The sequence below is a fragment of the Bufo bufo genome, chromosome 3, assembly GCF_905171765.1.
Source record: "Bufo bufo chromosome 3, aBufBuf1.1, whole genome shotgun sequence".
NCBI classification, from domain to species: Eukaryota; Metazoa; Chordata; class Amphibia; order Anura; family Bufonidae; genus Bufo; species Bufo bufo.
Genome location: NC_053391.1, coordinates 593,660,543 through 593,675,378, shown reverse-complemented (window position 1 = coordinate 593,675,378; position 14,836 = coordinate 593,660,543). Strand labels below are relative to the sequence as shown.

Here is a 14,836-nt window from a genome sequence, read left to right as displayed (position 1 = left end):
GCGGCAAACTGATGCATTCTGAGCGGATCCTTTTCCATTCAGAATGCATTAGGGCAAAACTGATCAGTTTTGGACCGCTTGTGAGAGCCCTGAACGGATATCACAAACTGAAACCGAAACGTGAGTGTGAAAGTAGCCTAAGGGCAAGCAACTAACGACTGAAACATTAGCGTGCAGTCTACCAGTGGTCTTCACATCAACCAGACTTTTAAAGGTAATCTTGACCCGGTCTGGAGTGGGCGGTCGGTGGCTCAAGGCGAGATCTGACGACAGGCTGGAGGTGGATAGCAGGTTCATTGTATGTGAAATACGGACTTGTGATTGCCACTTCCGACAGCTGGATATGAACTCAGTTCCCCACGTTTATGGTTCTTCATTCCAACTACTCTCATAAACTGTCAAAAATACAGCGCGGTTCCCGTATTTAATTTTTACAGTCTACCAGTGGAGGTGAGGTAAAATGTATAAAGATAAACTTGATCATTCACAGTAAATTATATGTAATATGAGTTTGCATAAAGTGCTGGGGTGCTTACAGGGTTCATTCTTAGGCCTCATGCACATGACAGTTGTTTTTCTCGGACTCCGTTCCGGTTTTTTTGCGATAAATGTTACAGACTTCTCCATTCTTTTTAGGTGCGAAAAACTGCAAAAAGTTTCAAAGCATTAGAGGTATCCTAAAATGGTGCCTTTTAAAATATACAACTTGTTGATTGGATGAGAGGTAGACACCGACCCGTGGTCTAGAGTCCTAGAACCAACAAAAAGATTTAAAAAAAATTGTACTGGAAGGACATGCATGACAACTGTTCGAGGGTATATGGCATACTATATGTTTGGACAATTGGCTTCCTGCCTTTAGTCAAAGCTTTTTGCAGGAAAGTCTCTTGCTGTAGGAAATGCACATCCTTTATGTTACTGTTACTCAAGATTCTTTAATATTTGGATATTTTTTTCTTTGTTGTTCTTTTAATGTCTATCAAAAGGCAAAATAAATATATATTTAGGAAAACTTGTCCTGCAAAAAGCAAGTCTTGAAGGCAGACAAAAAAAAAAAAAGGTTATGACTATCCGAAGGAGGTGATGAAAAAAATTATAAGGAAAACTGCAGCACTCCTCCAGTTCAAATAATAAGGGGGCTTATTCAGTAACCAGCAACAAACAAAGAGAGGTTTTGACTTCAACTAAGTCTTTATCAAGCGATGTTTGGTACTGGTTACTGAATTAACCAGCACCAAACAGGAGTGCTGCAGTTGTCTTCACTGCATACTCTGGGATTCTAAGCCAGGACCTGACATTGCGCGCATCGGGTATTTTTATATCAGCTAGACCCAAATTTATGGGCTCGTTGTGCTGCTTATTTGTGACCTTTCTGAAAAAAAAAAAAATGGTTGCATCCTGAATTGTCACAACTTTAAGGGGTTAAATTGGCACTTTCTACATTTGTATTTGATAGCTTAAAAGATGAGCTAATAAAGCAGGGTTCATTCTTCAATTTAAATCAGATCACTAATGTTTATTAATCATTTCCCAATATTCTACATTAAAGATGGATATTTCCTCTGAACGCTATATTTTGTATTTTTCTAGTTATCCTAACAGATGAAGAAGTCCATAGAAAGCGGGAGATGATAATGAAACGTAAAGAAGAGGAAGCACTACGAGAATCACAAAGACCCAAAATGTCAGAGGAACAACAAAAAATTATCGATACTCTTTTGGAAGCTCATCGCAAGACTTTCGATGACTCTTACTCCGATTTTTCTCAGTTCCGGGTGAGCATTGCAATGATTTGTGTTTTTGACAGGTAGTCTGCGGTGACATCACTGTGGGATTCAGTCATGTAAACTATTGGGACATCAAAGGAGGGTTTCATACAGCCGATTTGCTGTGACATCACAACTGGTTTTAAGGTCCTTTTACATGGACTGATAATTGGCTAGTTATCGGGGGATGAGTGTTCGTAGAATTGCTTGTTCCTGATAATTGGCCCATGAAAAGGTGCCAGCAAATGCTCGTTCTTTGGGTCTTTCAGCCAGCTCGTAAAAATCATCTTTTCCCTGTGCAAACAAGGATCTGTTGCCCAGAAACAATGATTCCTTATGGTAGGGGTCTGCCACCTCCGGCACTCCACACAACTCCTAGCATCCTCCATTTACTTCTTTGGAAGTCCTGAGGGCAGCCTAGCAAATGTGCATGCTGAGAGTTATAGCTTTGCTACAGCTGGAGTGCCGGAGGTTACCGCTCTATGGGGACCAGTGATTGCTGTAGAGGAGATGATTGTTGCATGTAAATGCAGCTCTCACCTCCTCTGACGATCAGGCAATTATTGTAAAACAACTGTTCGTTCCCGATAATTGCCTATAGCAGCAATCCATGTGAAATTACCATTTATTAGGTAAGGTACTGTGATTTCATAAGAGTCAGGAAAGCTGAGGAGTGAAATTAGGAGTTGGAAATTGTAGGGTGTATATACATCTCTTGCACAGGGGCCCTTTGTTGTTTGTGTCTGCCCAATTTGTTGTTGCATCATAAGATTCCTGTGTAATATGGGAATTAAAAAGAATCTGACTACTGTGTATTAAAGGAAAGCCTACTGTTTTCATATAGTTCGTGATCACTATTATTTTCTGTGACTCATACTAATTTACGAGCATGGGTAGGACTACCAATGTCACATGAGTACAAAGCTGGAAGTAGTCAGTTTTTTTTATAATTTTTTTTTTTTAACAAACAAGAATGATAACACATTTTTTTTCTTTTCTTCTTTCTTTTAATTTAACATCTTTATTAATACAAAAAAAATCTCACAAAATACAATTAGAAGTTAATACAAATTTTTTCCCCTTTTTTTCCTTCCCTTTCCTCTTCTCCCCTCTCCCCCAACCCCCCCTCCCCTTTTCTTTCCCTTATCCCCTATCTTTCCCCCCCTTAACCCCTATATCCCCCCCCAGCATGTGATGTGTGCCCCCCAGCATCCCCTCCCAACCCCCCTTGAAAAAAGTAAGGAGAAAGGAGGAGAGGGGAAAGGAAGAGGAAAATAATAATAATAATAATAATAATAATAATAATAATAATAATAATAATAATAAAAATAAATAAATAATAAAAAAATAAAAATAATTATAAAGTTTTAAGACACAATAACATTATATAGTCCTATCAGAATTGCCAGCCGTCCCATATCTTAACCCATTTCTCTAGTCCACCCCTCTGCTTATAGAGGATCTGTTCATAATTTTTCACCTTATTAACCAGATTTATCCAGTTATTCACTTCTGGGGCCTGAAGTGCAAACCAGCTCCGACTGATCAGGACCCTGGCCAATAGTAGTACTCTGTACTCTGCCTAATAGAATCTTTTGAGGCTTATGACTAATTAGTGTCGAGAGATCGTTCAGTAAAAACAATTGTGGCTCAAGAGGAATCCGTATTTTTAATTTATAAATCAAGAACTTATTAATACCACTCCAATATGCATGGATTTCTGGGCATGCACAGATCATATGTAGGTAGTCCGCACCAGCAGTATCACATCGAGGGCAATTGGGGGAGGCTCTTATTCCACACCTGTTTAACCAAGTAGGGGTAACATATAATCTATGGTAAATATTGAACTATATTAGAACATGATTAAAATTGTGAGAAAGTACGTCTAAATTAGTGAAAATACTCCCCCACCCTACGCTTTGTAAATTTGGGCAGTCCCTCTCCCAGGCCTTTTGCCCTGGTGATTGTGTCTCAGAAAACCGTGACCTAATTAATAACTTATATATATTCGAAATCTTCATTCTTGCTGGTGTCTTCCCAAACCTCTCATTTAACGGGGAGGAATTATCTATTTCTAAAAGTGATTTGTTATCGAGACTAAAAAGTGCCGAACGAAGCTGAAAATACCGAAACCATGACAAATTCTCTACACTATGTGACAATTCCACAAATGACTTAATTTCTCAATTTTTAACAACCTGTGCCAAATAAAGAATCCCATTCTTTTGCCAGAATTGATACTTTGCTATACCATCTAATATCTGTGAGTATTATGCCAAAGGGGCGTGAATGTTAGTGATCCCTTTACCCCCAACCATTCTCTAATGACAGCCCATATTTTCAATAGTAGTTTTATAGTGCCTTTGAACCCCCGGTCACTATTAGTCAATGACCCAGATTCCAAAAGCGTAAATATATTATCATATGCAGAACTTCTTACCAGGCTGGTTAGAAAAGTACTATTTGGCCATTCGCTGCACGTCCATAACTGGGCGGCAATGAAATAGCCTTTAAAGCATGGGAGGTTTAAACCCCCATGGTCCAAAGGCTTATACAGATATTCCAATTTAAGTCTCACTCGTTTTCTTCCCCAGGTCAGGTCATTGATTATTCTTTCCATCAATTTGAAATATTTATCCTCTATCCAGGTAGGTAAATTCCTAAGAACATAGAGGAATTGGGGTATAATTACCATTTTAACCAGTGAAACTCGATCCGCTCTGGATAGGGGTAGTCTCAGCCAAGACCCTATTTTTGCCCTCGTTTTTGTTATCAATAGGGTCAGATTAAGATGTACCAGATCTTCAACCTTGGGTTATATTGTCATACCCAAGTATTGAAAGGTATCAACAAGATCTAACTGGGTTATCAAAGATTCCTCTTGAGACACTGGGTCTATTGGCATCAGAATAGTCTTTGACCAGTTCATATCTAGGCCTGATACCTCACCAAATAGTTTAACAGTATGGATAATTCTTGGGACAGTTATCTCTGTATTATCTGCAAAAAAAAGAACATCATCCGCATATAGAGAAATACGATCTTCCTCACCTAGTATTCCAAAGCCTTTAATTTGAGCATCCTGCCTAACAGCCAGGGCCAGGGGCTCAATGTAAATATCGAATAAGAGTGGGGATAGTGGGCAGCCCTTCGGGGTACCTCTGTTTAAATCAATCTTGGGAGTAAGGCTCCCGTTGAGACTCAGCCTGGCCGTAGGGGATCTATAAAGTGTTTTAATCATGTTTATAAATCTCTCCCCAAAGCCCATCCTCTCCAGAACCCTCCACAGAAACCGCCACTCCACCCTGTCAAAGGCCTTAGAGGCATCTATTGACAGGATGGAGCGAGCAGACCCACCAGGGGCCTGTATGTTGGCAAAAAGCCGGTGAAGATTATGGTGTGTACCTTTGTTTTGAATAAACCCGTTGCATGATAACACACATACATCACATAGAGAACCAGCACATGGATCCAGAGATCTCCCCACTCATTGCTCTGCTGGATTTATATCAAGCTGGCAGGTCAATGGGAGTGTCTGTTCTGCTGTAGCTTAGGGGGCGTGTCTCAGCTCTCCCTATCACAGCTCAGGGGGCGTGTCCATGCTCTCCCTATCACAACTCAGGAGGCAGTTGAAGGATGAAACTGAGCATGTGCGGCCATCTCAGTGAGCAGGACAGAGAAATAAGAAAAAACAAACAGCAGGTGGTGCTATACAGATATATTTTATTGAATAGCTCAGTGGCTATGCTACATTTTTAATTGCATGCGATTACAAAAGAATTCAGATCCAGGTGCTGGTTTGAAAACTGTAGAATATTTTTTACATTCAAATGATTTGATGATGGATTTTGCAGTAATTACATGCAGGGATACCTACTGTATAGTGTGTGCAGGGGTAGCAGTTACACCTGGTGCCTGAGGAGATCCAAAAGACCCACTGCATCATAAGAATTGACCAGTCATAAATAATGGCCCTGCTATAGATTTTGCTTTGCAAGAACTGTTACTTACCGTACCTCTTTATGGAAATTGCTGAAAGTTTTTCACAGCTCTAGCACATATGCATGTAGACAAAGAAGTGGTAGCTGGTATCATCTTTGCAAATTCCAAAATGTATTTCTAGTAGCTTTTGTGCACATCAGGCTTATTGCCTGACATCAGTAGAAGGAGCCAAGGCCCTTACAAAATACTGTAATTGAGTATAAAACTTCCAACGGTAAAATAGCTAGCTCTTAAACTCCCTCTAGTGGCGGCTGCAGGTGGTGAGTTTATGTCTTCTGTATATGTCTGTCTATGCAGGAATTTGGAGCATAAAAAGAAAGTCCTTTCTGTAATTTAAAATGAGGTTTTATAGGGTGCATAATCACATTAAGGCATTGTTCACATTTCCTTTTTTCACTGACTTTTTCAGTCAGCATTTTCTATGGACTGCACACGTACCCATTCATTTTAAAGGGGTTGTCCGGATTCAGAGCTGGACCTGGAATTACCTCCATTTTCACCCAGGCATCCCCCCTTGAGCAGTTCATGCTCCGATGCTCTCCTTTGCCCTGCCCTAAATCGTGCAGGGCAAAGGCATTTTCCGGAGTTCTGGTGACGCATCGGGCTCTCCATGGGGCTGCAAGGAAGCCCGGTGACGTCACCAGCACTGATGGCCGGGCTTTAGCGCTGCCCTAACCTGTAAAACGGCTACGGCAGCGCTAAAGCACGCTCATCAAAACTGGTGACGTCACTGAACACACTGCTGGGCGGAAGCTTCTGCCCGGCAGTGTGTTATTGTAAACAAAAGAACCCTTGCCCTGCGCAATCTAGAGCAGGGCAAGGGAGCGCATCGGAGCATGCTAACATCAGGGGTGCTGCCTGGGTGAAAATGGAGTTATGTCCGGGTTCAGCTCTGAACCCGGACAACCCCTTTAATATGTTTCTTCTCACACCAGTATTGTTTTACTGACCGTGGGTCAGTGAAAAAAATCATGGAGACCTGCACTACTGTGGTCTGTCCGTTTTTCACTGACCACTGATAGGAGATGCTTTTGAAATTAATTTTCAGCTAAGGCTACTTTCACACTGGTGTTTTGGCTTTCCGTTTTTTGAGATCCGTTCAGGGCTCTCACAAGCGGTCCAAAAACGGATCAGTTTTACCCTAATGCATTCTGCATGGATAAGGATCTGCTCAGAATGCATCAGTTTGCCTCCGTTCCGTCTCCATTCCGCTTTGGAGGCAGACACCAAAACGCTGCTTGCAGAGTTTTGGTGTCCGTCTGACGAAACTGAGCCAAACAGATCCGTTCTGACACACAATGTAAGTCATAGGGGACGGATCCGTTTTCTATGGCACAATAGAAAACGGATCCGTCCTCCATTGACTTTCAATGGTGTTCAAGACTGATCCGTCTTGGCTATGTTACAGATAATACAAACGGATCCGTTCTGAACGGATGCAGTTGGTTGTATTATCTGAACGGATGCGTTTGTGCAGATCCATGACGGACCCGCACCAAACGCGAGTGTGAAAGTAGCCTAAGCAATACCTGTGGAATATGGATGACAGACAGAGGGCAAATAACGGGAACACGGATACGTCACGGATGGAGCATGGACAAATTTTTTCACAGACATCATGTGAACACTGAAATGTGAACAAGGCCTAAGCTTCTGGACAAAGAATATTCCAATAAAAAATACAATATAAATTTAATTTTGTGCTATGATGATCAGACATCCCCACCTTGGTTTTATTAGGCCAAAGATACAAATTTGCAAGTTATGCTACCATATTTTTAGAGGGAGAGAATGGGCTTTTTCTTTGCCCTCTTTCCATTAACTCCTTCCTGCTTTCTCACGTACAGTACATGTACTGTACGTATGTCCAGGAATGTGGTTATTTACCATGTTCTGATGTACATGTGTGATCACCACAGAGCTTGTCTGTAACTGACAGTCAAGGTCCTGCTGCAGTGGTCAGGATCAGAGATAACTCCAATCCTAGTCATTTAAACCCTTAGATGTTGTGGTCAATAATGACCATGGCATTTAAAAGCTTGGTCACAGTGACTGACCTCGCCATTACCCTCCACGCAATGCAGTCATTTGGTGCCAAAGGGTTGCTGTGGCAGCCAGAAGCCTAACAAGTCTTGCTATATACAGAAGCCCATTAGGCCCTGCCAGACATTGACGGGTATAATACACTTCAATACAGAAGTACTGCAGTGTAATATACCATTCAGTCTATAAGATGTTCAACTCCCCTAGTGGGGCTTAAAAAATTGTAAAAAGAAATGTTTAAAAAAAACTAAAGAAACAAACAATTTTTATATCAAAAAGTAAAAAGAAAAAAATACACATTGTTGGCATCACTAAATTATTTAATTATTATTATTATTATTATACTCTTTAACCTGCACAGTGAAAACCCTAAAAAAAAAATGTAAATGTAAAATGTCAAAGTTGTTATTTTTATCATCTCGCCAACAAAATTATTTGATTAAAAAGTTGCATGTACCTAAAAATTGAACCACTGAAAATGTAAGTTCATCCCAGAAAAAAAACAAGCTCTCACTCAACTTTGTTGATGGGGAAAAATGAAAAAAAAAAAAAAAACAGTATGGCTTAGAAGATGGCACCACAAACAAAGGATTTTATTTTTTTCTTAAAGTGTTTTTTCACAGAAATAGTAAAACATTTAAAAAACTATAGATACTTGGTACCGTAGAATAAAGATAATAGTATTAAAGGGCTTCTGTCACCCCCCCAACCCCCAATTTTCAGTTTTTGACCTATTATATTTGTTAATGTAAGCATATTCCATATATGCCCCTCTTACCTCGGGCAGTGCAGTAATTACAGTAAAAAACTTACTCTTCCGGGTGTAGGGCTGACGTCATCGGCGCAGGCGCACTGAGGAAGGAGCGGCCGTCCTTCTCTCAGAGCGCCTGAGCCGAATGACGACCGGTACGGCGCAGGCGCGGGATTTGAGGCTGCAGGCAGGGCCAGCGAGAGGAGGAGAGCGCTCGCTGGCCCTGTCAATCAAGTGGAGAAGGGGGCGTTTTTTCAAACTGAGTAAGCGGCGGCTACCAGCAAGTTCGCCCAACTTGCTGGTAGTGAAGAAATTTACATATAATAAAAGTATGTTTTTTACTGTAATTACTGCACAGCCCGAGGTAAGAGGGGCATATATGGAATCTGCTTACATTAACAAATATAATAAGTCAAAAACTGAAAATTGGGGGTTGGGGGGTGACAGAAGCCCTTTAATAGATAATAGTATTTAATACTGCACCATGAACGTGGCAAATTTTAAAAAGCAAAAATCAATAGCAGACTTGCTGGTCTTTTTAACACGCCCCGTAGAAAGAATTAATAAAAATTAGGACTTCAGTACACGAACATGCTCAGTCCGGAAAACACGGCCGGAGTGTCAGCCATATCTCTCAAACCGATGGTGGCTCCTCTGACCTGAATTGACTGCTGACATTCTGATTTCTGATGCAGTGAGTTCCTCTCTGATCTAAGGCCTACATGATGATGTGAGTACAGTACAATAGACTTGCAATCAGATAGGACCTCACTCCATCAGAAATCACTATAATAATCTTAATAATAAGAATCTTTATTCATATAGCGGCAACTTATTATGCAGCGCTTTACAATTCAGGAGTTCATGTACGAACAGTCATAAATAACATGGCAACAGACAAGTCAATAATTATAATCAGAGGAATGAGGTTCCTGCTCGCAAGAGCTTACAATCTATGAGGGCAAAGGGGTGACACAAAAGGTAAAAGTGCTTGTTTTGTACAATGGTCCAGCCATCCTGGGAAAATAGGGGATTAGATATAAAGCTGCATGAGCCAGTCTTCAGCCGATATCTTTAGTGCTTTTGGGTTGCATGGGTCTCGTGGAGGATCAGGTTAAGGAAATGATGATAAATGGGCTGTGTATATATATATATATATATATATATATATATATATATATATATATATATATATATATATATATATATATATATATATATATATATATATATATATATATATATAGAGAGAGGAGTTAGATCAGGGGATGTGATAGGCCACCCACTGTAAAAAGATGTGTTTTTAGGGAGCGCCTGAAACTGTGTATATTGTGATTTAACCTAATTTCTTGGGGCAGCGCATTCCAGAGAACTGGTGCAGCTCGGTAGAAGTCTTGGAGCCAGGAGTGAAAGATTCAAATTATGGTGGATGTCAGTCGTAAATCGTTTGCACAGTGTAGAGCATGGGTAGGGCGGTAGAGATGAGGGAAGAGATGTAGAGGGTGCAGCACTGTGGAAAGCTTTGTGGGTGAGAATGAGCAGTTTAAATTAGATTCTATACTGTATGGGCAACCATTGTAATGACTGGCACTGGGCGGAGGCATGGGAGTAGCGGTTAGACAGGTAGGTGACCCTGGCTACTGCATTAACGATAGATTGGAGAGGGGAAAGTCTGGTGAAGGGGAAGCCAATTAATAGTGAGTTACGTTAATCGAGACTGGAATAGAACAGGGCAACAATGAAAGTTTTTGTTTGCATAGTGAGAAAGGGGTGGATTCTAGAAATGTTTTTGAGGTGCAGGTGACATAAGCAGTGGCCAAGAGATAGGGATTAAAGTAAAGATCACTGACAAATATAACACCTAGACAGCTGGTGTGCTGCCTAGGCCGAATGGTAGTGCCACACACTGAGATGTAGATATCTAGTTTAAGTAGGTTAGTAGATTGAGAGAACACAAGAATTTCAGTTCTTGAAAGATTCAGTTTCAGAAAGAGAGGACATGATGTAAGAGACGTCAGAAAGACAGTCACTGGTATTCTGTAATAAAGCAGGGGTTATGTCGGGGGATGAAGTGTATATTTGTGTGTCACCTGCATAGAGATGGTACTGGAAACCAAATCTGCTGATGGTCTGTCCAATTGGGGCTGTGTAGATAGAGAAGAGGAGAGGGCCTAGGACTAAACCCTAAGGAACCCCAACATTAAGAGGGAGAGGAGAAGTGGAGACAGCAAATGATACACTAAAGAGTGGTCAGAGATTTGAAGAAAACCAGGAGAGGGCATTGTCCTTTAGGCCGATAGATTGGAGCATGGCGAGTAGGAGATGGTGTTCTACACTGTCAAAAGCTGCAGAGAGGTCAAGGAGAATGAACAGAGAGTAGTCGCCATTGCATTTTGCTGTCTGGAGGTCGTTAGTCACTTTGAGGGCAGTTTCTGTAGAATGTAGAGTGCGAAAACCAGCTTGTAATGGATCAAGGAGAGTGAACAGAAATATAGTGGATGAGGCAAGAGTAGACCAGATGCTCCAGGAGTTTAGAGATGAAGGGAAGATTGAAGACTGATCTGTAGTTAGTTGTGCGGGACGTGTCAAGAGAAGGTTTTTATATATATTTTTTTTAATAATGAAGTAATGATAGAGTGTTTGAAAGAGGGGAAGATACCAGAAGAGGGAGAGAGGTTGAAGATTTTTGTTAGGCGAGTGGTGACAGCCAGAGAGAGAGACTAGAGGATATGTGAGAGAATGGGGTCAGAAGTGCATGTGATAGGACGACAACAAGAGGGGAGTCTGGACACTTCTTCCATGACTGGGTCAAACGTTGACAGTGAGCCAGAGGAGATGCAGGGGGAAGGGGATCAATGACACTTAGTGGCTGGGAGCTGATTTCATTCTGGATGTTTCTATTTTCTCTGTGAAGTAGGTGGCCAGATCTTCAGCACAGGGTCTGTGATAGGCACCTGCATTTTAACACTGAGGAGGGAGTGAAAAGTGTCAAAGATGTTTTTTTGGGTTGTTGGACAGTGAAGAGATTAGGGTCGTGAAGTAGTTCTGTTTGGCGAGCTGGAGGGCAGAGTTATAGGTTCTTAGCATAAATTTGTAATGGAGGAAATTTTCTGGTGTGTGAGTTTTTCTCCATAGGCATTTGGCACTCCTGGAGCAACACTGGAGAAAATGAGTTGCGGTGTAAGCCAGGGCTGCTTTGGTTTGTGTTTGGAGGTTCTGAAGGTAGGGGGCGCTACAACATTATAATGTAGTCAGTTTGGGTCTGAGGGGCTGCTGCTGGTTGGGGAGATGCAGCCGACACATGGACTGTGTTTCTCAGACTCAGCAACGCATGTTGTTTGCATGAACCCTTAATCAGGAATGTGCCCTAAAATGGTGGCATTAAAAATACCACTCATGCCACAAAACGCAAGCCCTCATACAGCTGCGTCAACATGAAAAAAAAATGTATGGCTCTTGGATTACAGCAATGAAAAAAAAAAGTTGCATGGTTAAGGCCCAAGCAAAGCCTGGTCATTAAGGGGTTGAAGCTATATTTGTTCAGTCGACTTCTAGCTATGTTGTCATGAATGTAAACTTTCAATGTACTTACAGAGGCCTTGGATTTTTATTCCTGAGCATTAAATAGTCTGACCTTGGATTAAATTTGCTGTGAGGCCAACTCCTGGAAATATTGACAACTGTTTAACCCCTTAAGGCCTGCCCTTTTTTGAGTCAAACATTTATTTTAATTTTTTTTTCATTGTCTCATTTTAACAGCCATAATTTTTTATTTTTCCATCAATGTACCTATATGAAGGCTTGTTTTTTGCGGGCTGATTTGTATTTTTCAATACCACCATTTTGGGGTACCTATCACTTGTCAATTAGCAATACAAAAAAAAATATAGCAGTTCTGCCATTGTTAATTGCATTTTATTCCTGCAGCTTGCAGTTTTTCACGCAACATATTAGGCCATGCCTAAAAACAGTTTTTGACAGACATTTTTCATTGATGCCTTTCTGAGAAACAGAAAAAACGGTCCATTCAATTGTATGGGGGTTGTTGGTCAGTGAAAACGGACAAGATAGAACATATCTATTTTTTGACGTCCGTTATTCACTGGCCGTCAAAATAACTGCCATGTGGATAACCCTATAGACTACCAATATTCTTACGGATGTGTGATGGCCGTTAAAAAAAAGTTTGTCACACCTCCGTTTTTCACTGTTGTATAAATGTAGCCTAATAGACAGGAGCCTATGTTAGACTGTGACACCTGTGTCAGGCCCACATCCATGATCACAGGACACTAATATTCTTACAGAGGGAGCCCCCTTGACGCAACAACATGAATGTTGAGGTGACAATTGTCTGCAGCAACTGAAGGGTTAAACGGCTTGGGTCAGAGGTTTCTCTGATTTTGACTATTACAGTGGGACTCTGGCTGTCATATTATTTTGCACCAGGGAGTAAAAGGCTGTCCATTTGTAATCAATCTAGTCTACAAACTTGTAGAATAGTGAATTTCAACTTGTTTGAGGATGGCCTAACTCTTCCGAGATGGATAATCATCATCATTTGCTTCCGTGAGCTCATCGTCCTTTTTTCTTCTTTTTTTTACACAATAAAATATGGTTTAATTGCATCGGATTGATTTAAGTGACGTGAACTGGCAACACTGCATTATTATTGTTAAATTTGTATGGCCAGTGTAAGAAGGTACCTGGAATCATCGTGGATGGAAGGTATGTGTCACCGAGGTTCCTGGCCTCGGTGAACTAAGAGCCGGTATTTTATTGACACCTTGAGATTTAGCATGGCTGTCATTAGGCCTGCACGATATGGGAATTTTGTGCGATTGCGATTAGGGCCCTAAAAATTGCGATAACGATATGCGATGCAATATTTTAAGGGAATTGTGCTAGAGGTCTATTTGCTTGGATTTTCCCATATGAGCCGCTGACGCGGCTGGGTATGACATAGTTATAGGGGATCTGTGGATGACGCTGTGTTGTGGGGGGTCTGTGGATGACGCTGTGTTGTGGGGGGTCTGTGGATGACGCTGTGTTGTGGGGGATCTGTGGATGACGCTGTGTTGTGGGGGGTCTGTGGATGACGCTGTGTTGTGGGGGATCTGTGGATGACGCTGTGTTGTGGGGGGTCTGTGGATGACTCTGTGTTGTGGGGGATCTGTGGAGGACGCTGTGTTGTGGGGGATCTGTGGAGGACGCTGTGTTGTGGGGGATCTGTGGAGGATGCTGTGTTGTGGGGGATCTGTGGAGGACGCTGTGTTGTGGGGGATCTGTGGAGGACGCTGTGTTGTGGGGGATCTGTGGAGGACGCTGTGTTGTGGGGGATCTGTGGAGGACGCTGTGTTGTGGGGGATCTGTGGAGGACGCTGTGTTGTGGGGGATCTGTGGAGGACGCTGTGTTGTGGGGGATCTGTGGAGGACGCTGTGTTGTGGGGGATCTGTGGAGGACGCTGTGTTGTGGGGGATCTGTGGAGGACGCTGTGTTGTGGGGGATCTGTGGAGGACGCTGTGTTGTGAGGGATCTGTGGAGGATGCTGTGTTGTGGGGGATCTGTGGAGTGCTGTGTTGTGGGGGATCTGTGGAGGACGCTGTGTTGTGGGGGATCTGTGGAGGACGCTGTGTTGTGGGGGATCTGTGCTATGACACATAGGGCCATGAGGGGGGGCAGCATAAGACATATAGCATCTTATGCTGGTCCCCCTCATGGCCCTATGTTTCCCCTCATGTGTCCTAAACTGCGCACATAACTGGCTTTGTGTGTAAAGTATTTTACTAGTGTGTGAAACAATCTCTCTCCTATTGATAACAGGTCTAGCCTCTGTACTCACTGTCACGATGAATGCACTACAGTGAGCGGCAGCGAGCTGGCCGGCGCGTGACTGACGTCACTTAGTAACGCTCCTCCCACTTCAGGAAGCAGGAGCGTTACTAAGTGACGTCAGTCACGCGCCGGCCGGCCCGCTCGCTGCCGTTCGCTGCAGTGCATTCATCGTGAAAGTGAGTACAGAGGCTGGACCTGTTATCAATAGGAGAGAGATTGTTTCACACACTAGTAAAATACTTTACACACAAAGCCAGTTATGTGCGTGGGGCCCCTTCATATATAATTGCGGCATTTTCGGGTCGGCCAAATCGCCATATCGCATTTGCCGATTATCGCGATTCGATTATTTTTTCGATTTATCGTGCAGCCCTAGCTGTCATAGATAATCCGGTATGGCTCTTACTGGGAGTATAAAATGAATTAACCACCGGC

General features: G+C 42.2%; 1 protein-coding gene across 6 annotated transcripts in view; it reads left to right on the top strand.

The window, feature by feature from the left end:
• Nucleotides 1–14,836, top strand: part of VDR (vitamin D receptor) — a 227,083-nt gene that overhangs the window by 160,426 nt on the left and 51,821 nt on the right. For all 6 annotated transcript variants that reach the window (XR_005777732.1, XM_040425878.1, XM_040425881.1 and 3 more), the window contains one exon: nt 1,591–1,775. Coding sequence is in view for 5 of the 6 variants with exons in the window: in XM_040425878.1 (XP_040281812.1) it covers nt 1,591–1,775 (185 nt within the window). In the remaining variant the exon portion in view is untranslated. The remainder of the gene's footprint in view (nt 1–1,590; nt 1,776–14,836) is intronic.